This window comes from Zosterops lateralis, assembly GCF_965231275.1.
Source record: "Zosterops lateralis genome assembly, chromosome: 10".
NCBI lineage: Eukaryota > Metazoa > Chordata > Aves > Passeriformes > Zosteropidae > Zosterops > Zosterops lateralis.
In genome coordinates, this window is record NC_139770.1 from 19,830,000 (window position 1) to 19,852,257 (window position 22,258).

The 22,258-nt window shown below is 40.2% G+C and overlaps 1 protein-coding gene across 2 annotated transcripts in view; it reads left to right on the forward strand.

Annotated features, from left to right (window-relative positions):
* STAG1 (STAG1 cohesin complex component) overlaps window positions 1–22,258 on the forward strand; it is a 166,126-nt gene that overhangs the window by 21,551 nt on the left and 122,317 nt on the right. For both annotated transcript variants that reach the window (XM_083868709.1, XM_083868708.1), the window contains exon 2: window positions 17,544–17,678. In XM_083868709.1, the coding sequence (XP_083724835.1) occupies window positions 17,650–17,678 (29 nt within the window). In that variant the 5' untranslated portion in view covers window positions 17,544–17,649. The remainder of the gene's footprint in view (window positions 1–17,543; window positions 17,679–22,258) is intronic.

Here is a 22,258-nt window from a genome sequence, read left to right on the forward strand (position 1 = left end):
AAAAAAAAAAAATTACAGTTTAAGATTCCTGTTATAAAACCTGGAGAGCTGTGTCTGTTGAGATCTTACTGGACAGATTGAGAGAAGCTTCACTGTCATATTTAAACAATAGTTTTTAACTATCCCTCTGCCTCATGACTGCTGCCTGCTGTCCACAGGTTAGAGGGAAAAAGTTATTTCATCTTGATGTGAGAAAGGAGATTTTAAAGCAGTGCTTTTTTTCCTGTTCAGAGACTTTTCATAGTGTTCTATTAACCATAAGAAGAAATTAAACACTGGTTGGTGGTGCCTCTGCCTGCTTTGCTGCTGTGAACTGTCAGCCAGATACAGTGAGATAGAATTGTCCCTGTAGCCCTGACCCTGGGCCTTGCTGCCCTGGGGAGATGTGTATCTCACAGCTCTCTTACAATATATATGTATAAGAATCAGACTTTCAAAGGTGGTCTTTGTTATCCAAGCTAAAAGGATTAGTTGTGATTCAGTTTTTAGAAAATCCTCCCTGTGAAGTCCAGGACAGGTGGAAAGTCCCTGTAGGAATTGTTTGCACGCACATAACCAGCCAAGGTCCTTGGTGGAGCTCACTCAGACTGAGCTGCTCACTGAGGTCAGGCAGAAGTTTGGGCAGGATTTCTGTCCCATGCAGCCACCAGGCCCTCACAGTCACTCACTTGTTCCCCCACCAGCAGGATCAGAGAGAGAAATGGGAAGGTAAAAGCTTCTCTCATGGGTTGAGAGAAGGCCAGTTTAACAGGGAAAGCAAAAACTGCACATACAAGCCAAGGAAACCAAGGAATTCATTCAGCCTTCCCACAGGCAGGCTCATGTTCTGCACCTCCAGGGTAGCAGGACCCCAACACAGGTAGTGACTTGGGATGACAAGTACCATCACTCCAAATGTCCCCCCTCCCTCCCTCCACTTTTTACTATTCATGATGTCTGGAATATCCCTTGGGTTGGTTTGGGTCACCTGTGTCCCCTCCCAACCTCCCAGGCACCCTCAGCCCCTCCCCGGGGTCTGTGAAGGAAATGAACTCTACCCCAGCTGAAACCAGCACGTCTCTTTTTCTATTTTCTGATACCCAGGAGGATTTCTGGCTAAAATCCAGTCTGGGCCTGGACTGGATCTACTGGTGTCAATACCAGTATATTGTCAAAGGCTGGGTGCTGTGAGAGCTTAATGTTCATCTCAAACAAGAAAATATAACAGGAAAAAAAGATTTTTATCTTTGTCATGTGAGAAAATGATTTGTACTGTGTTTAGAGGATGTGAGAAAGGAAATTGAAACACTTCTCAAGGTCACATTGGAGCTCGGAGGCTTTGCAGGCTTTCTCACCGTGTCATTGATGCAGATAGGGTCTGATCCAGGGTCTCTGCAGAGCTCAGCTACATCATCTCTGTGTGTGTTCTGTACAGAGAATATTCTGCAATTAGCAGTGCACTGACCTTCTGCTGGTCAGAGTGACAGTCATGGGCAGCACATGTGCCATAGCTGAGACAGGCAAAGAACTGGAACATGGGACATGCACTTGATGAAAATCACCTGCTGGTGTAAGGCAGGGCTGTGAGAGGAAACAACAGGAGAGGAGCTGCTGGGGATAGTACTGGAGTGTTCTTGAGTTTCTTGTTGTGCTAGTTGAATTTTTCTTGAAGTTTTCTCTCTTTGAATAACTAATTGGCATTTTAGGTGTTTATTTCTTTTCTGTGCTTATGCTTTGTATGTAACACTTAACATCAAGAACTGGTGGACACCTGCACCCAGAGAAAGGGACAATGTCACAGGCTTAGTTTGGTGGCTAATTAGAAATCACCTAGCCACAGGATTTCATCAAGTCTACTGAGGCTGAAAGTGGATACTCAGTGTTTTGTTTACTCAATGTGTTTTCAAATCCATTGCTTCTTCTTAGAGATCTCACTCAAAACATGTAACAAACATAAATTAAATGATGTTTTCTGTATGTTCCTATAGATGATTTTACAACTAAGTCAGACTTGCTTAAATTAGACATTTAATGATATTTACGAGTGATTTCCCCCTTTAAGACTGAAATGAAGTTTTTTTCATACTTCCTGATTTGTATGCACTTATACAGGAATATGAGGGTTACATCTTGGTGCTAAATATGTGTCATTTGTTTGTTTTTTCCATTAGTAGTGAGTCTTAGCCCACACTGGATTTCCCAGTACTTCCTTCTGTGGACCTGAGGCCTCTGTGTTTATTTGTTAAAATTTTTTTTTTGAGTATGTGGTGTGTTCCTGTGAGCCATGGTTATTAATTGACAGATGAGTTACACTATGATGGCACTTAAAATGCACAACGTGTATTTCTGAAAGCAGTCGTTGCTATAGCAACTTTCTAGTAGGTCACTGGCAGTGTTGTGTGAGTGTGTGTGTATGATTTGGCTGTTAATGCAGACTAATACTGGTAGAAAAATGAGAAATGGGAGAGTCAAAAAGAAGGTAGCCCTTCCCCCCTCCCTGTCCTCTCTCCTCCAAACAGCGTAAGAGAATTTTGTGGAGAAAATGCTTACTTAGGATATCACATGTATTGGCAAGAAACTGGCTATCATCTGCTAGAATTAGATGCTTTCTTTTTATTTATGTAAAGATTATTAAAAAGCCTTGGAATGGCCTTAATCTGACTCTGCTTTTTCTTTGACATATTTACAGTTTGGTTAGGAGTCCATACTCAATTGATCCAAAAGTAATGTGTTGTATTTATTGAGCATTAACACCTATTTTTGAAGTACATCTGTAGGATGTACTGGAATTTTGAGAAATTGGGGGGTTTTCCCTCTTTTTATAAGATCTTTCAGCGAGGTACAATGCATTTCTGTAGCAGTTTAGGCCAGTGCAGATCTCCTGGTCCTGTTCTCTCCTGATTGTTCCTGTCTCTTCCCCAGCCCTGGTCCTGCGCTCATACAAACAAGGGATGAGCCAGTTCAGGGAGCTGATCCAAATACAAACAACTGGAAAACAGTTTTTAAAGTTGCTGGTTGATTTCCTGGATTGTACAATGGGCAGAAAGCCAAGTGCCAGTACAGCCATAGGAGGGAGGAGCCAATGGTGCTTGAGTTCAGGGCAGTGGACATGGGTGGTAGTGACTGGCATTCCCAGATGTTCATTCAGATGTTATTTCCCAGTGACTCTGCTTTTGGTTTTGCTCTGAAACTTAGCCAAAAGTGCTGTGCAGAGGACTCTATCCCAAATTCTTTGCATTTGTATTTTTCTCTGAAATAGTTCTCTAATAGTGTCTCCTGGGTTTTTCTGTATTTTTTAATTTTTACTGCTCTGATTAGAGACGATTCATGTATCTCTTTTAAAGTTATCAGCCTATAACTAGGCCATTATTTTGAGTCTTGAATTAACACTGCCTTAAAATAATAGAAAATGAATGACTCATGGAAGCACATTCTAGATGGTGATAAATGAGAATAATGTAATGTGTAGGAAGTGTACTATGACACTGTAATCAAATAGATTTTTCTCAAGTTATAGTGTGGAGTGTTTAATGTGGACTTTATGTGTTTCTTCTTATGTTCTACAAAAGCCATGAAGAAACTGTGCTGCATTTTCAATAGAATCAATATGATGGAATTGCATTGCTGCTGGATGGGAGCAGGAAGGGATTGTGGCAGGGAGGGCAGGAGGACTGGATCTGGAGAACCCTTCTCTTCTTTTCCAGTGTCTCCTGTGTCTCCATTCACTGGTTTGCTGGCAGTATCCAAGCTGCTGTAAAAAAAAAAAAAAAAAAAAAAAAAAAAAAAAAAAGAGTAGGAACATGTGGTCAGGAGCAGGAGGAAAAAGAAGGGACTGCATTTTAAACAACAGCAACCAATCAGATTGGTTCAACCATTGTATGAAACCTCATCCCAAAACCCTATTGAAAAAGAAAATATCTGTTCCATGTTGGTTTGTTGTTGTTTGTTTTTATTATTAATATTATTCTCTGATAGGTAGTCATGTTCTCTGTGTGTTGAGAACTTGATTTGTGGAAGTGCTAAGTATTGGTATAACCCCTGGAAAAAACTTCCTTGATACTTTTAAAGTATTCAAATGATTGCTGAATGCTTTATTAAATATGCTTGTGTATACTGTGTGCTCTGGAAAAGCTTGCTCTGACTTTGCCTCGAGGGTGAAGGTAATGCTTATGGATTAATGTTTACATTTATTTGTATAATTTGTAGAGAAATGGAGGTAGGACCAGGTACAGGAGAAATGATAACTTGTGTCTTCCTTGTATTTTCTGTAAGGATTGTTCCTAGAAGAAATGTTCCCATAGTTAACTCCTAGGGTTACAATTTTTAGCTAGAATTTGCTCTTGAGAATCTCATGAGAGTTAAGAATCTGTTTAAGGAAATGCTTCAAAATATTCTCACTCTTGCTTTTACAGCCTGATAGTTTCAAATATCAGTTACTGGATGTATTTTCATTTTATATAACTGTGTAAGACACTGAAAATCCTCTGCCTGTCTTTCTGAAGCACAGAAGAAAGTATTTGCAAATTCTTCAAGATTCAAAGCTGTGTGGTCTGTTCTCTTCTCTGCAAAAACAAAAGCCAAGGAGTCTTACAGGGGGATATATCCTCTTGTGTGGATCAGCTGCTGGAATTTCCCTGCTCGCTGGAGAGCCTCAGCTTCTCTTTTCCAGAGCTTCTGTTAAGTTTTACTCAGTCTTACCAGGAGTGCTGACAGAACTGTGCTTTTTCTATTTCCAGTGTCTTATATTTGATGGTAGAAGACAATTCTCTTCTAGGCATGAGGTTTTCTTTTCTCACCTGTTAATTTTTCTTTCTTTCTTAGTCTGTGGTTCCCAGGGAAGAGATTTGTAAGGCTGTGTGTGTCTAAGCAGAAGGTTGGTGCTGTTGGAGACCATCACTGTAGCTTAGCAGAGAATCCTGTGAGTAGCAGTTCTTAAGTTCCAGATGTTGAAGACTGTGCTCTGAACACTGACCTTAACTTCACCACTCTGTCCTGAATGGAGCTTTGACCTTGCACTGACACAAACCAGGCAGATGCCTCTAAACCCCCAGCAGATTTCTGAACAAATTTTGGTTGTATCAGGATAGCCTCAGGATCCCATGTTTTTCCCGTTCTTGGATCCCTCAGAGATGTTGGTTTGTGGCTCTTGATTCCATCTCTTAGCCTGCTACCTGTGAGGTAGCTCACTGCAGCTACTCTGCACTTCTTTTGGTGATTAATCTTCAATTCACAGTCAAGGTTAGCTATTTTTGGGGATCAGGTAGGGAAGAGGTTTGATACCTTATTTATTTTCTACATGAGAGTAGTGGGTTTAGGTTGCTGGCAAAGCCCATGTTCCAATTTTCCAGTACTGCAAGGTTTCTTCTCTGTTTGGGTATCTTCAGAAAAATAAAGCACTCTGGCAGTTCATACTGGAATTGTTGATAGTTTCATTACCAACGTCATGGAGCAGCCTTCTTTTGATGGCAGCCTTTCCAAGGGAGGCAAAATCTTTCTTTTGTCTCTTTTTACATGGTCTGTTTTGGCTAAGCTTTAGCTAAGTGATTTCATTAGGCTGAAAACTGCTGCATTAGTCCAATCAGTTGTTTTTGTAAGTATTTCCCAGATCAAAAAATTCTTCCTTGTCTAGGGGGAAGGACTGCTGTCATTGTTACCAGGAGAAAGTATTTTTGGCTAGGCTTTAAAGTTGGGAGCACAAAAATGAATGATGCTTGCTCAAACACTGTCACACTAATTCCAGTTTTTGCCGTCTGCTTGTCAAATAACTCTTCAGAAGTAAAAAGAAGTGTTCCTGTATTTCTATAAGCAATGCAAGATACAGTTATAAAAGCAATTTAGAGTATCCTAGTAAATTAGTGATAGCTTTGAAGTTTGAGTTGTCAGCATGTCTTCAAAGTAAAGTATTTGTATGGAGTGAGGAGGGAAAACACTCAAAGGGCAGTGAGGAAGATGGAAAATCAGCTGTTTTGTGGTCAGTGCAGTTAGCAGAGCACATTTTGGTGATCCTGCTCTGTGCTACACTGCAGTAAATCCCCAGTTCACCTGTGTCCTTGTGCTCAACACCTCTATTACAGGAGCACCTCAGCACCTTCCCTGGGCTGGGCCGGGCAGGACACAGGGGCTCTGAGCTTGTGTCTGATGGCAGGACACAACTGAGTCTGATCACCTGGACAAAGCAGCTCTGCAGATCCTGGTCCCCTCCTCCACCTGCACCAGGACACTGGTCTCAGCCAGTTCCTCCTCTCAGAAATCCCCTTTTGAGGGACCTGTCCTTCTGTCAGGCCTGTTGGTGTTTGGCAGCACAGCCAGGAATTGTCAGGAGATGGAGAGCAAACAGCCTGGTTGGATGTGAAATCCTTAAGAAAGGAAACTGAATCAGCTTCTTGGCCAGGTCATGCTCTGGTTTCTGTGTTCTTGCCTCTCCTCCTTGTATTTCTGATAATGCTTGTTTGATTTGTCAGTTTGTCCAGTTTGGAACTGGCCTCTCAACTGCCTCTCAACACAGTGTGATCATCATCTTCCATCAGTACATTCATCATTCCTGTATCTGGAACTATGAAAATGCCATGGAAGAAATATTGAGGGGTTTTTCAAACATTTTTTCCCCGAGAAAGTTTTTCTTTTAGTGGGTTTATTGTGCTACACAAGACATTTTTAAGTAACAAAGAGCAAGCAGTTTTGCCCCCTGAGCTAATCTTCCTAGGGTTTTTCACTAACCAAAATTAATTTCTGAGTGATAAAAGCTTTTTTTCAGAATTATTTACTGAGCTACAATAAATCCTTTTCCCAGGTGCTAATTTGTCTTTTACCTACTGATATTTGCTTTTTGGCCTATTGCAGAACTGTTGCCAGTTGTGCATAGTACTTGATAATAACTTAGTTCCTATTTCTTATTATTTCATTGATTTCTTGTTATTTCTGTGTTAGGGAGGTCATTAGGAAATGGTGGTGGGTAGCCATCTCTATTTTAGCTTATATTTTACTTCTTGAGTCCTTGGATTCTTTTCCCCCCCCCCGCCATGTCTCAGTCTCAATCAGGAAAGACTTGTAGGTACAGTTAATATATTTTTTAGGTTGGTTGACATTCCTGTGGAAAAGTAGGCAAGCTCCTCAATGACACTGCTTTAGACTGAAATTAAACCACAATCCTCAAGCTCAGTACAGGTGGAAAGCAACTCACTGCTGCGAGCTCTGCTGAGGTGTGGGGAGGTATTGCCTGTGGGGCAGAGAGATATTTATAGGGATGGAGGAAACTAATGTGGGATAAAGCTACTTTCCCTTATGAGTCAAATATTTAAAATGAATGTGAATCTTTATTTTCCAGCTGTGCACCTTGCTAAGTGTTTCAAATCAGGAGTGAGAACTTAGGAGTGGAATGGTTTTGTTCTGGGAAATGTTCTTCTGGCAAATCATCATCATCTTGTTTGCTGCTTGTCCTGTTGCTGTACACGTGTGTAATATTGGGGAAGCCATTGGGCTTTGGGGAATTGTGTTAGCCTGTGGATTTAGGTTTGAATTTTGGTTGCAGTGTGAGGTCACCTGGGAAACATGTTTGCAAGGCTTTTTATTTCTAGCTCCAGTGTGGTTGTGTGTGTCCACTGAAAAATGTGCTTTTCCTCACGACTTGGTTGTGGTGGTCAGGTTGTTTTAAAATGGATGAGAAGAATTTTTTTAATGTATGCTTTTGCAGTGAAGGATTTGACTGTACTGCTGGTACAGGTCAAAAGCTCTGCCATGTGTACTAATGGAGGACGTACCATTGGTGAGGTTTGTTGAGCAGTGTTGTTAGGATTTGTGTGAGGGAGTCTTTGGTTCTCTTGGCTCAGGGCAGGTGCAGTGCTGAGCACTCAGGGCACACACCCAGCTCTTGGGGCACTGCCCACACTTTATGGCTTCAGTTTCACATTGTTGGCTTGGTGACAGGAGGTGTTGGCCTGGTGGACAGGAAACCAGTCTCCATGTAGGCTTTGGGAAAGGTTTGATACAGGTGTTTATTTGGTGTCACACTTTGGATGCCTTTGAAAGCATTTTCAGAGGAAAAATACATGTCATCTGTTTCAGAAGAGTGGGCTTGGTTGTGCCTTTATAATCTTTGCTGAAGTAAGCCCATGAGGATTTCAGCCTGTTTATGGGACTTGTCCACTGCCTTTAGACTGGGGCAGGGTCAGGTTAGGATGGATTGGGGCTGTTTAGCAGCATGTGGACTCTAGAGTTACTGTTCATTCAAGTTCTTAAGGCAAAATGTGATTAATGGGGAACTGGTGATCTGACCTAGTGAGGCTGTGGTAGCATTGATGGTTTGATGGAGGGATGATTTGAATTGTGTAGTTTATAGATGCAGTTTATTTTGTCTTGTAACCAGCTGAGTGGTGAAGAAGGGAATACTCTAAAGTGTTCTGATGGGGCTTTTTCCATCTGGTCTCCTTGGATTAAGGACCTGCACAGCCCCTTGGGCTTGAGGAACACATAAGAAAATTCCTGGTAGAGGAGAATACTGGGAAGAGAATTTGAAGCAAATTTTAATGAAGAAGAACCCATTTAGAGTTGCCTGCTTGTTTTGCTATTGACAGGGTTTGGGATTACTCACAGCTTTTTCTTTGATGTCTGGGATGTGGTGGGATTTAGGGCTTGGGGGTTTTATTTCCTGAAAGGCTGCAAGTTGTGGATTGGTTCAGAAGGGGGATTGTTATGATACAAGTTGTAGGTGGAGGGTGTCTGGTTTGATATCAGGTTGAATTTTGTCAAGAAGTTGTTGGAGTTGGGAAGTAGAGGTTGATTCTGTAATTTTTGTATCTATATATAATGATATTTTTTGATAACCTGATCTTTTATGGTCTACCTCTGCTCCTTTTTTTGGATCTTGTTCAATTTTCACAAACTTTTTTAGGAGGAGCTTTTCAGATGTTTATAATTTAACTTCTCTGGCTAGTGGATATGGGAAGGATATGAAAATTACTCCCTCTTTGTGGTACATCTGTATATTCTGTCAGTAGTCCCACAGAATGTCAAGAATCAAAAGTCAAAAAATCTGTTCTACCATGGCCTCTTTTGAGAAGTCTCTTTTGTGCTAAAGCAAATGAGATTTTTTAAAAAATCATTTACAGTTACTTGGGCTAAAAATAATTAACAATGGAAGAGAAATGGCTTTATTTTATTTCCTGTTGAAATTTATTCCTGCTTAAATGAAAAGCATCAGTGGAACCCTGTCCACTTAATGCTAGTAAAAATGGTTGTTAAAAGCAAGGGTTTTTAGACTGCCTCACTGCAGAAGAGACAGCATTATGCTCCTTATGAAATACTTATTGGATATTTACTAATCCCTTTTTAAAATGCAACATCACTTCTGAGCAGCTTGAAACATGAAGTCTTTAATAATTTTAAAATATCCACATACCCTCGTGTACACAAAAAGATGATATTTGAGTGAATAAGGAGCTGCAGTGGAACTGATGCCAATTGGCTGCATCAGGTTGAGGGTGAAGCTGAGCCTCCAGTCTGTTGTTAGACAGGCAGCAGCACAGGAGTCTGTGGGGTTTGTCACTGGAGTGTTGCTGAATTCCCTGGACTCAGAAAAACTGGTACACCAGGATCTTCCAGTTCCTAAACTGATAGCATTGAAAGACTCTTAGCCTAAAACTTTGTAAGGCTTATTATCCCTGGAGTAGATGTGAATATTGAGGAGAGGCTTTCAGTGCCTCAGTCACTCTGAGATGATGCCCAGAAATCTTTCCTGTTTGAGGGTCTTGGATCAGGACATCTTTGCAAGGCTGTGGATCCTGACAGGTCTGGAAATGAAGGAATTGATGGAGCTGCTCCTCCAAAGCTCAGAGTCTGAGATGCTGGCTTCCTGAAGGACCAGTGTTCAGTGGTGGGAATGCTTTAACAAGGTCCTCAACACCACCTCCTTCCTCTGAAGAACCATTATGCATTTGTGTTCTATTGAGGAGAGTATTAAATGTGCCTATCAGCAAATTGGTGAAATATTATACATTTTCTTCTACTTGGGACATACAAGTCTCTATATTAGCCATTAGACGTCCTTTCTCTTAGCAGCTTAGTTAGTATTTTAGTGACCTTATTTTCATCTAGCCTTTCTGCACTTCCCCCATAAGCTCAAATGAGTACCAGAATCAGTCATTTCCCAGAGTTTTTAATTTATATGTGACTTCAAAATGCTTGTTTTCTTTTATAATCTGGAAAAAATGTTCTGCAGTTCCTTTTGGCTTTTCTACTCAGAGTCCCCCATATGAGGAGAAAAGAAGAGACAAAGAGAACAAAAACATGAACCATTCTGAGAGTTTTTTCCTTTATTCCAGCATTCTGCATGTCAGGCTTTGCTTCCTTTTTGTGAAAATTGGTTTTATTGTTGGCAATTTTCCAGATGCAATGAATAATAGAACACCAGATGTCCACTGCTGAGAAAAATTACAGATGAGTAAACACTTTTCTGAGGTAGCATAAAAATCTATTAACGGTGCTTCTGGTGTGCCTGCAGACAGTGTGAGCTCTTGGCCTGCTGTGCTTTGTGCTGCACAGAGATGAATATCTAAAGCCTCTGTGGCCCTCTACATGTCTGACTTTACCAGAGATTCCTGCCTTCCTCTAGATGTGGATTATTTTCTGGGAATGAGCACTCACTGCAGTCCTTGAGTATGAATTTAATCACTGGATTTAATTTTAATTATTGTCACGTGTGGGTTTGATTGAAGGTAAAAGTGCTAGAAACTTTAGAAGAGACAGGGGTAAGAAAGGGTGTGGAGAGTTGGCCTAGTCCCCAGCCTTTCCCTCCAGCAGGCACAGCTCTGGTTGTGCCATGTTTTCAGACCCAAGCCAGGCTGTGTCCCAAAAACCTTGTCTGTTTTCTCCCAGATGTTTCAAGCTCCTTGGAATAAGCTTTCACCACAGGCTTTGCTGTTGCACCTGACAAACATGACCCATCTACTTGGGAAAAGCAAAAATAGTCAGTGTTGGGTAATTCACATTTGATTCAGCAAACTATTGGAGAGGTTCACTAGTCCTTACCTGGCTTACCTGAGTTTTCCTTGCTGCAGTAAAACCCATTTCTTGTGTGTTCCCAGTGAGAAAGACTCTCCATTGCCTTTGCAGCAGTTTTTACACTGAGGAGAAGTCATCCTCTTGCAGTCTGCTCTGTGTCCAGCTGTACTCCCCTGTTGCTTTCCTGTGCACAGGAGTGTCAGAGCCTCCTGGAACACTGGCTTGGCCCACTGAAATCAACTGTGCAAAACTTCGAGAAGCTTTAGGTCATTTTAGTGAGCTGAGTAAGCACCAGCTGAGCAGGATGGTCCTTTTGGGGAAGCATTTAATTACCTCGATAACTTCAATTGTTTGATAACTCACACTTATACTGGCCATTTCATTATGCAGTCTTTTGCAAGTTTTTATTGATAGCTCAGTCTTCTATTTGGAGGATAACTCGACTCTGCAGTTTCTACTATAAGCAAAATCTCTCTCAACTTAAAACTTGTTCCATGGGCTTTTGTTATGATTCTTAATGTTCTTGCGTCACCTTAAAAAGACAATTGAGTTTATCTTCTCAAGATTTCTAAGTTTTGGAAATACAAGTGCAGAGAAACAGAAGACTTCAGAGGTCCATTCTCACAGCTTGAGGACAGTAAAAGTAACTTTTTAGAGCCCTTTTTGTTTTGTGTATTTTATGTTCAGAGCAGATAGGCACGAGGCTGGTAGGTAGCTGATGTTATCATAATAGGCAGATGGGAAGGAGCAAGTCATTAATTTAAACCTTAATCATCCAGGTATTGGACTGGCATTAGAACTCGGTGCCTTAACTCTTAGTCTTGTGCAATCAGCCCATAATTATTTGCCCTGTGAGTGATGGAGTGCCCGTAGCCCCCGGTGATCTCAGTCACAGTTATGAATGCTCAGTGCTGCAGAAAATCAGGTCAAGTGTCTCATGGAGTGCCCACAGAGGAAGGAGCAGTTATGTCTGAAGAGTCTGTAAGATTAACAAAGGGAAAACAAGCTTGTTTTCATATGCTCAGTCCATCAAATTTATGCTTATTTAAAAAAATTATAATTACAAATTGAAATGATAACATTTCTGTTCTTGAGCAGGCCAGATCTATAGGCAATTGTTTTCATGAAGCATTGATTAGTACTTTTAGTATTAGCCATTATAGGCATTAGAAGAAAGCAGCATATGATGATATATTTAAAAGCTATTGGACTAAACACTGGAGATCAAACAATTGTCTGAGTGATGTGTAATGCTTAAACTAATTATGCTATTATAGCCCTGGTTAAAAGATTGTGTTAGCTTTCCTGTGTGATCTTGGTGTCGGTGCCTTGGCACAGACCTGCACGGTACAGGAATTAGCTGCTACCTTCTGGAAATGGTAGCAGAAGATACAGAAAACCTGATTGGTTTTGGCAGTTCACACATTTTTAGAGACAGAAAACTAAGTAAAGAAATGTGGTAGTATGACTCAGATGTTTTTGTCACGTAAAGATTTTATTCCCAGCTCTGGAAGAAGTGATTTGTGTGGCCTCTCAGTGCGAGGTCTTGGTTTGGAAAGTCGAAGAGCAGAGAATGATATCGCACACTATGATGTGACACTTCAGATGATTTTTCTGGCTGACTGGGCAGGACCTGTCTAGGCTAAAAGCATTTGGTGAGAGGAAGCAGCAACAGCTGTTTTGCCTGTAGAGTTCTGCATGTTGATGCAACTGAGGAGACAACTGCAATTGAAGGGAATTTAAATGGACAGCTAGGGGTTGCCACTAGAGAGTTCTTGATCGCACAGATGTGGGTAAAATGTCTGGTGATACCTGTAAAGAATGGAAGAAAAGAAATTTCAGTCAATGATGATAAACATCTGCTCAATACTCCAGTTTTGTGAACAAGCCTTGCTGTGTGGTTCTTTGCCGTACATTTTATTGAACTTCTCATGGTTCCTGTGTGTCTGGTGTTCCGGCCTGCCCAGGTCCCTCTGAACAGCAGCACAAACATCTGGCGTGTCAAACAGCCCTCCCAGGGTTTTGGATCTGACACTGACGTGCCTTTGCAGGCTGGGAACTGCAGGTTGTACTGGAATGGCTGACAAGAACAGCAGAGGCACACTGGAGAGGGGTGTGGGGTACTACTAACAATATATCCAGGGTGATTTTGATGGGAGTAAGAAGTGAAGCATTGCCTTGTGCTAGCCTCATTGATGCTGATATTTCCTCCTTCTGTCATGCTTTGACTGGATTAGGAATGCTGCAGACCACATGGAGAGCTTGCTATGCACTATAAGCAGTGAGGAACTCACTAGTGCTTAGTGATAATTTTTCTATCACTTGGGCTTTCAGTTTTGGTTTAAATACTTACTAGAATGTGATGATAGAGTGAAATACATATTGCGCACAGAACTTCGATGATACTATTTTAAAGGTGGACTGAATGAGCATTATGCCTTGTTTGGCCTTAAATGATGCTATGTGCTTTCAAAATCAGAGCTGGGAGTGGTGACCTAATTTGGCTTCCAATCAAGTGGCTGTAGGGTCAACATGAATTAATGTATTTCAAGTTCCAAACCTGTAGCAGAAATAAAGTTTATACTTATAGAAATATTTAATCCAGAGCAAACAAAAATTCCCAAGTGATGCAGAACACATCACAGCATTTGGTAAATTTGTTACAAGGTTGGTTCCTGATGATTATAATTCTATTTATGCAGGATTTAGAATTCACAGTTGCAATTTCTAGATACTATTTTTCACTTTGCAGGTGGGTATCTGGGCAGGAAGGGTTTCTGTGGTGTGCCCAAGACGTTGGATAAAGCAGTGAAGGCGAGAATTGACGTGTCTGCGTCTGATCCTCTTTTCTTTCTCACCTGGTTGATGGAAGCTCTGCCTGGGTGTACAGTGCAGGATTGTTTGTGCTGATGCTGATGCCTTTTCCTAGCAGTCAGATGCAGGTTTTGGGCAAGAATATTGAGGGGACAAATCTTATCTCTAAACTATGAAAAGCTTGAGCTTTCTGTGTCTAGTTTTCTGGTGCTGTAGGGGCATGACACACCATCATGTACTCCAGCAGGGAGCACTGAGGGAGAGAGCAGAGTCCTTGGAAACGGGAAATGAAGGAAGGGGGTAATGGCAGTTAAATGTAGAAGACATTGCTTCATTTGTGTGAGCCATTGTTTGAATATATTTTGCATTTGGAAGGGGTAAGGTGACTTGGTCAACTAGGAAAGGATTTTGTATTAGAAGTCAGCCTAATGCTTGTTGTCTTTTGTTTTGGGTATCTTCTAGGCAGTGAAATGAATAATGTAGTAACTGCTAGATTTAGTAGTTGGTTTTCTTTATTATTTAAGTTTTGGGTTCAGCTTTATAAGATGTAGGCACCTAGTCCATAATAGAATTAATTGAACTTGATTTGGTTTTGTTGCTATTGGAGAGTTGCTTGGAAGGACTCTGGCAGGATGTTGTCAGTCTTTTAATTTGTTTGGTTTTTGGCTAAAATGGGTGGATTGCTTCAGCACCAGAGAGCCAGACAACCTAAGGGCTGTAAAAAATGTGCGTAGCTTTGTGTGTTAGTAAAAACATACAGGAAATATTGATGGAATGTATATATTGGATTCATTGTTGTAAAATCCTAGTCTTTTTAAAACTGAGCTCATTATGAGATCATTATTGAATAAACACTATAATTAACCAAACAATCTACTAGAAAATATGTTTTTTACAAAGACAGTTTTATATCATGGTTGTTATGTCTACCCTGATTACTGTGCATGCTTGGAAAACTGGCAAAAAGGGGGAATATTTACTCATTTCCCATTGTATGTTTGAACTAAATGGTGTCTTCTACTGCCTGCTTTATATTCCTCTGTAGGTAATTTTAACTGGACCAGCATAAATTTATGTCATCTTAAAATATAGATGTGCATGTTCAAAAAGCTGCAAAGGTACAAAGGTCATTATAATTGAGACTGAATGAAAACATCAGACTTTTTTTTCTAAACTAAAATAAAGCAGTTGACTTGTGTGTTAAAGGTCTGTTGTGTTTATTACAGTTTAAATACTTCAAATGCCAAAGTATTAAGTACTCCTGCCCCTGTTCTCCAGGAGAGGTGACAAAATGGTTTTGTGTCTTAAGCTTTCAGGACTTCTTTAGTCAATGACTTTGTTGTCAGGCAGAAGGAGAAAAAGAGGGACAGTTTGATTTCCCTGGTTACGAAAACATAATCTTTCAGAAATAGGTTTTATTAAAACCAGAAAAACATAAAGGTTCATATTTATGTAGTCCATAAGGATCAATGAATTTTTTGCAGTTCTTAAACAGTTCTTGTATTTTGTCACACGGTGTATGTATTAATTAAAGAGTGTGGAGGGGTAACTTTGTTGTCTTCTGATGGTCCAGTCTGAACTTTAACACAGAGAGGGGGTTTGTTGCAGCCCTGTTTTGCAGTTTCCTGTTTAGCATAAGGACAGGGAGAAAACAGCACAGGCCCTTGCAGTTCCCTGGTGTGAGGTTTTCTGCCCTTAGCACTGTGGGTCCAGCTGCCTTGGTCCTCTCTTCTGCTTCTGGCTCTTTACACCCTTCACTCCATACCTCTAAGTAAGGGCTTGGCTTTTCAAATCAGCTCTCTCTGAGCAAGTATCCTTTTCCCTGTGTGTGAGAGCACTTCCCTAGAGCAGCTGAATGCTGCTGATTACTGCATCTGAGCATGCACAGCCAACAGTTGGGTAGGGTGATTAGGTTAAAAAGGAAAATTAAAGAAAGAAATCCTACATAGCAGATGTGCAGGATGGCTTAAATGTCTGTGGAAGATACCTCACGTGGAGCACACATAAATTTCCTTGATCTTCTTTAGAAAGTTCTTCTGGAATGTAAGATTGCTGTGAATCCTGCTAGAATTAGATAATCTGGAGATCTGAGTGGATATGTTTCCTTTGAGGTCCAGCTAGCATAAGCATGTGTGTGTATGTATGTGCTAGTGTTAGTACAAAAAAAATGTTTTTCTTCAGTCTTGTTCCAGTTGTAGTGAACTTCTCCATTTCAGAGATCTGGACAATGCCTTTATTTTTTCATATAGGAAGTAAACTCAGAGCTTAATTTGATCTAATGCTGTGTTTGTTTATGATAAATTCTCCCCAGTGTCTGCAGTGGTTGCTTTATGTCGTTGACTGGACATGTCATTGCCCTGTTAGGAGCAATCACATCCTTTGAAACACAGTAATGAGTAGTGTCTCTAGTGAAGAAATGCTTATGGAAATAGCACAAATAACGTATATGACATTTGTATTCAAGGAGAACTCAGACTAACTTCTGTCTCATAGTGAAACTAAAGAGCTTTTACAGCAGCCTGGTGTATTGGCCCCTTTAAACCATTAATGCTGGAATGGTGGGTTTAGCTCCAAACAAACTTATTGTTTGTTAATGTGTGTTTTGCAACAAAATGGCTTGCTAATTATATGGTATTAAAAAAAATGTAAATTTCATGATAAGGGACTGTAAGTACCACTGTTGGGAAGAACTAGATGTATGCAACTGTGAGTCTAATTGGAATTGTAATATGAAGAGGCAAAAAAGTCTGTTCATTCTGTTTGAATGAACAGTTCATTTACAGTTTGGTAAATAAACATGGATGTGTGTGTAGTAGGATGGAAATGATACTTTATATGCTGTACTGTGTTGTTTTGAAGGGTGCACTTTCACTTAGATCCTCCATTTGGTGTAGGTTGCATTACCTCTTCCTGGCTGGGTTTTCCTCCTGCCTTGTGCAAAGCTACTGGAACACAGGAAAAAAAAAATGCCCATCAAGAGGAAATTAAATATTTAAATAAAAGGATTTGAACATATCCCATGTTTTTAAAAACACAGAGTTGAGTCCTTGGTATTCCTTGCCATTGCTGAACTGCAGTGCTCCATAGAGCTCTTCTTATTTCCCCAGGACCTGTAAAAGAGGAGTCTGGAACAAATCTACTTATTTTCTCCAGAACTTGCATTTTCTGGAAGACTAGGATGCCAGTTCTGTGTTTTATTACAGTGAAGATTATTGAATCTGTCACATTGTGCTATTATTTAATGGTAAAGTCACATCTGCTGCCATTAGTCAACTCCTTGGTTAGTCTTTTGGGTAGAGAAATGTTACTAGTAAGTGTAGTGACACCACAGATGCAGTCTACTTTATTATTTAAACTTACAACTTCAGTTTCGTTAAGTTAAAATACCTTCTGCTGCAATGAGACCCTTGCACAGCTTCTGACTATTCTGTGAAATTCAGTCACACAAAGCTGTGAGTCAGAGGGTCTGATTAAATAGGTGTAGTACCATTTAAACACACATATATGTGGTAAACAAGCACAAGAGGTAATGCAGAACATTTATTTTTAAATTTTTATTTAATTGCACAAAGTTATCTAAACAGAAATGTGAAAACTGAATGCAAGAATATGATTAAGCTGTTTCGGGGTCATCCATTCTAAATTTCTTGTGGTTTAATAGTGATGCTACTTCAAAATTGACCTTTTTTGTTGACAGCATGTTTTATTCAATGTATTACTGTTTTGGAGTAAAAATTTATTTCTCTCTCTTACAGACTGGACTTTGACGTTCTTCTCCTGAAAGAGCTTTTCAAGTAGTTGTCTTATAATAACTTTGAGAAGAAGTTCTATGTAGCTCTTACTTCCCAGAGTGCTGCAAAAATGATTACTTCAGATTTGCCAGTACTACAGTGAGTATACACTTCTCTCTACATTTGAAATCTTGGCTTTTAAAAAGATTGAAATAAACAGAGAGGTGATTGTGAGGATAAAGCACAAGCTTGAAAGAAGTGCATGTTAGCGTGATTGTTCCAGGCCTGCTGTGTTTTCATGTGCTGAAAAACTGCTTAAAGAAACTGCAAAACACTTAATCTAAAAAATAATTATTTCTATGTATTTAACTTTGCTGTGCAAAGCAAAGGAAGGTCTTTGTTACTTTTATGTTTCTGAATGTTGTGAGATTTCAGCAGTGTGTGTTGGTTTTGGTCACAGTTGACCATATTGTGTATTCCAGTTGTGAACTTTCTCACACAATATTGTATATTCCAGTTGTGTACTTTCTTAGAGTGAGCTGAATTTGTTGTGCAAAAAGCCTTTGCCTGCTGCAGTTGAAGATAGCAAGTGGCATGACCATGTTTTGGTCCTGCTGGGAAATGGGAGTGGCTAATGCACATGGGAACGTGGCTGTGCTTGGGTAAAGTGAGCTACTGGAAAGAACAGAGTGTAAGTCTATAATAGGAGGAGCTGAAGAGTAAATGAAGTAGAGCTAAGAAGGAATTTTAGAGTCTGGAACCTGCTCCTCTCTTCATAGGGCAGAAAGAAAACAAAAAGTGAAGAAGTTCATGGGGTAAGGTAATGACAGGGAAATAACAACAGACCAAATGGGCTTGGCTTGGATAAAATTAATTTATTGCTAATTAAAAAGGATTTGGATGATGGTGAGAAACAAAGACAAAACCTACCAGGTGTTCCTTCTACCCCTGCCCTTACCTCATTTCACCTTCAGCCTTTCATCCCACCTCATCTCCTCATGCCCCCAGTGTGGGTGATCAGCCCAGTCCAGTACAGGCTCCTCACACAGAGTCCCTTCTTCACTCACAGAGCCCTTCATCCCCTCCAGAGCCCTTCATCCCCTCACAAAGCCCCCTTATCCCCTCCCAGGCCCCTTCATCCCCTCCCATGGCACTTCTTCCCCTCCCAGAGCTCCCTCTGTGGCCACCCAGCCACCAGTGCCAGGCATCTGCACCAGCTACAGTTCCAGGCTAAGATTTCAAGTCCTGTTATTTAAGAAACCGAATGGTTGAACAGTTGAAAAGAAATTTGCCTGACACTAATAATAGCATGCTTTGCATTTCAGTTTTCTCTTGTATTTTTAAAACCTCTTTAAAAAAATTTAGTTGTGGATGAGTCCAGGCTAAAGCTGGGGATGACCTTGATGAGCAGAACTGAGGGGGAGTGTCAGCCTGAGGGGTTCTTGTGAGCTTAGGGATTAATTGTGGAAGAATATTTTCTTGGTTCGTATTTCCTGGATTTGCCACATTCAAGAAGTGAGGGAATGATTGTAAAATATGCCAAGAACAAAATGCTGGGAGAATCTGTGATGGTAGTGATAGGAAAGGGATATTTGCATTCCCACTTCAAGAACCCAGATGGACTTAAAAAGTGAATGGAATATCACAGAGTTTAAGGTTAAAAAGTGCTTATTAATGGATTTGGTAACTACACACCAGCTGAAAAAGCTGAGGGACATTAAATATACCTCAGTGGTATATTTAATTATCAGTGACTCTTTAGTCAGGGCCACTGATACTGAGCAAATCAAAGAGCAAAAGAAAACATGAATGTTGTTTTTTCTGGTAGAGTTGGGAATAATTTAATGCTACTCTGTGAAGTGTTGGTGAGATGTCATCCTCTACAATACATGCAGTTTTGGTTGCTTATGAACAAGAGGAGGTCTTTCATTTTACAAAGAACTCAGCATGATGTGCACATAAAGGTTTTGGGCCTCTCCTGAGGGTTCAGAACATTGTCTAGTGTGGATGAAGTATCAAAGAAAGTATAAATTCTAATTCAGGAGGTCCCAGCCAGGTTTTCATCAGGAAGAGTGCTGGCTAAGGGTGAGAAAACCTGAAACAATTTTTGGGCTAGGGGATATTAGCTTCACACATTTACAGACACAGTCCAGTCCCACACAGAAAGCCAAGGTTTTTTTTCTAGCTCTTAAATTAATTATTTGAAGGATTATTATAATCTCCCATTCCTGTGCTTAATTTCTACTTTTTTGTGATGTTTTGTAATCTTTTTGGCTACACCCTTTAAACAAGCACTCCTAAAGCCAATTTGATATGTTGATATTTGTTGCTTAGGACCCTATCATATATTCCCTTCCAAATTCTTCTTTGTTGAGAAAACATGAAAGGAGACTCTTTAACCTTTCTAGATTCAGAGAATTGGCTTCAGAACACAGTGAAGACTGGATTTTACTTATTGGTGTTTCAGATGTTTGTAGAACACATCTGATGTATTTGATCTGTGTGATGGACAGGTATGAACCTTCTCTCAATGACATGACTCATGTTTGCACCTCAGATTTTTGAAGATCAGCCATGAGAACTGATTTGTCCATGATTCATGAGCCTGTGCATTTAGCTGTTTTTCTTCATGAATGCTTTTTTTCACAAGGCTGAATCTGGTGATAGCAATTACTGAATTTATCTCTGCCAGAATGTTGAGCCCCTCAGCAACAGTGATAAAAGCTCATAGAAGTGTTTTGGTTTCTTTTTTTACAAAACCTGATACATAAACACAGGGTTTTACTGTGGTATGTTTTTAAATGGGCATGGTGTATAAACTCTATAGCTAGTGTTTTCTGGAATAGTAGAAGAAAGGTAAATTCATGTTAGTTTGTTTTACAGAGATGTAGGATTTACTGTGTTAATGGAAAAATGTTTTTCAGAAGGACGATGTGGTAAAGGGCTGCCCAGTAGTCTGTTAATTCTTTATTAACATGGATAGTTTCAAGGATTAGTAATTATAACTCTGGAATTATATCTGGAGTTTTTAGAAGGGATCCTGGAGTTGCTTCCACTTTTCTAGGATGCTTTAGTCACCACAGAAACCAGAAGGCAAAGCAGAGTATACCTGAGCCCTGGAAAGGGGTTATCACTTGTCACCTTTGCTCTGCTCACCCCAGTCTTGTAGGTTGCCCCCCACCTCTGTCAAATTATCTCATGTCCCTGTCATTTCAAAGGAGTCCTAAAGGTGGAAAGGTTTAGCTTTAGGCACTTCCACCTCTCCTTAGATGAGGCAGCTTTCCTTAGGCCTAGATTATCTTCCCTCACAACAGCTTCAGGAAGGATAAATTATGACTAAGCCCAAGTTTCCCCCTCAGGTGCCTAGTCACACACAGTGGGATGAGGATAGGATAATTCTGGTCTATTAAGATGTGGATAACTGCCACCAGATAAATTACTTGTTAGCAGTTCTGTGAGATGTGTGGGGAATGAGGGAAATGGATGCTGGCCAGCTGCTTCTCTCACTGAGTGTTACAGACTGACAGAACTGCAGTTAGAGATGCTGTACTGCTGCTGAGTTCAGAAATAAGAGGAAAAGGGGCATGTTTGTGTACCCAGAGCAGCTGCCAGGCTGGGACAGAAGCAGGAGGCACTACTTCCCAAACTGAAAGGGCTCACAGCCACACTGGAAGGACCTTTTTTTGTGGAGTTGGATGATTCAAACACAGTTCCTTGCTGCTTGTTATGGTGTTTATTTTAATATGAAACCAGTTAAAGACTGGAGGTTGTCCTTCCCCCTGTCTCCCTACTCCAAATAATGTGAGGATTAAAGGGAACCTAGTTTTTAATATTTTCCCCTTGCTCCTTACATATATTCTTTGCTGGAAAGAAGTTTCCTTTCTTCCTCACATGTTGTTAGGGTGAGATTTATTTTGTTTAGTTTGAAACATTTATCTTCAAGCTGCTTGTCTTGATCACCTTATCATCAATGGAAAGAAAACAAAATTTATAAGACTTAAATTGTCTGACCAGTTTTGAACACTGACCTTAGTGTGAGGTATCTTGTACATTAAGATTTTCTGCATTATATATGTCTCTAATTGAGATTAATCTCACCCTTAGTACTAATTTATTTCCCAAAAAGGGAAACAGCCAGAGAGGCTTCCAGCAAATCAGAGAAGTTTTACCAGAAGAATATTAAGAAAATCAGGTTTAAGGCAACAGTCTATTTAAGGCAAAGAATAGAAGGTCATTAATAACTTAACTGTTCCTTCCATATGCAGTATTTGGAAAGATTTGAAATTCCCAGAACCAAATAGACAAATTTATCTGGAGGTTTTGCTAGACCAGACTGAGGCTGTACAGGAAAGTCAAATTCTCTGTGGAGTAGATGCATGTGAAGTAGCAGTAGAGTTTAATTTATTTATATAGCTCTGGTTTTTCAAGGGAAGGATTTGAGCTGTTTCCCTAGAAGGATTGCTGAATCTGTTTTTAATAGAGGGACATTTTTATCCTGATGATCCTGGGGGTGCAGGTTTATAAGCGAGCAAAGCACAGCCTTTCCCCAGGAATGGGGGAATTGTTTAGATAGACACACCATGCCTGAAACTTTGCCAATAAGAATCTGAGCAGACCAGAGAGGAAAGCTTTGGGGCTTTTTTTAGAGAGAGCAATAGAGAATGGTTTTAATTTCTCCCCAGCAACAAAAGGGAGCAAATATTTTTATGGGGTTCCTTACTTCTGTATTCGAAATCTAT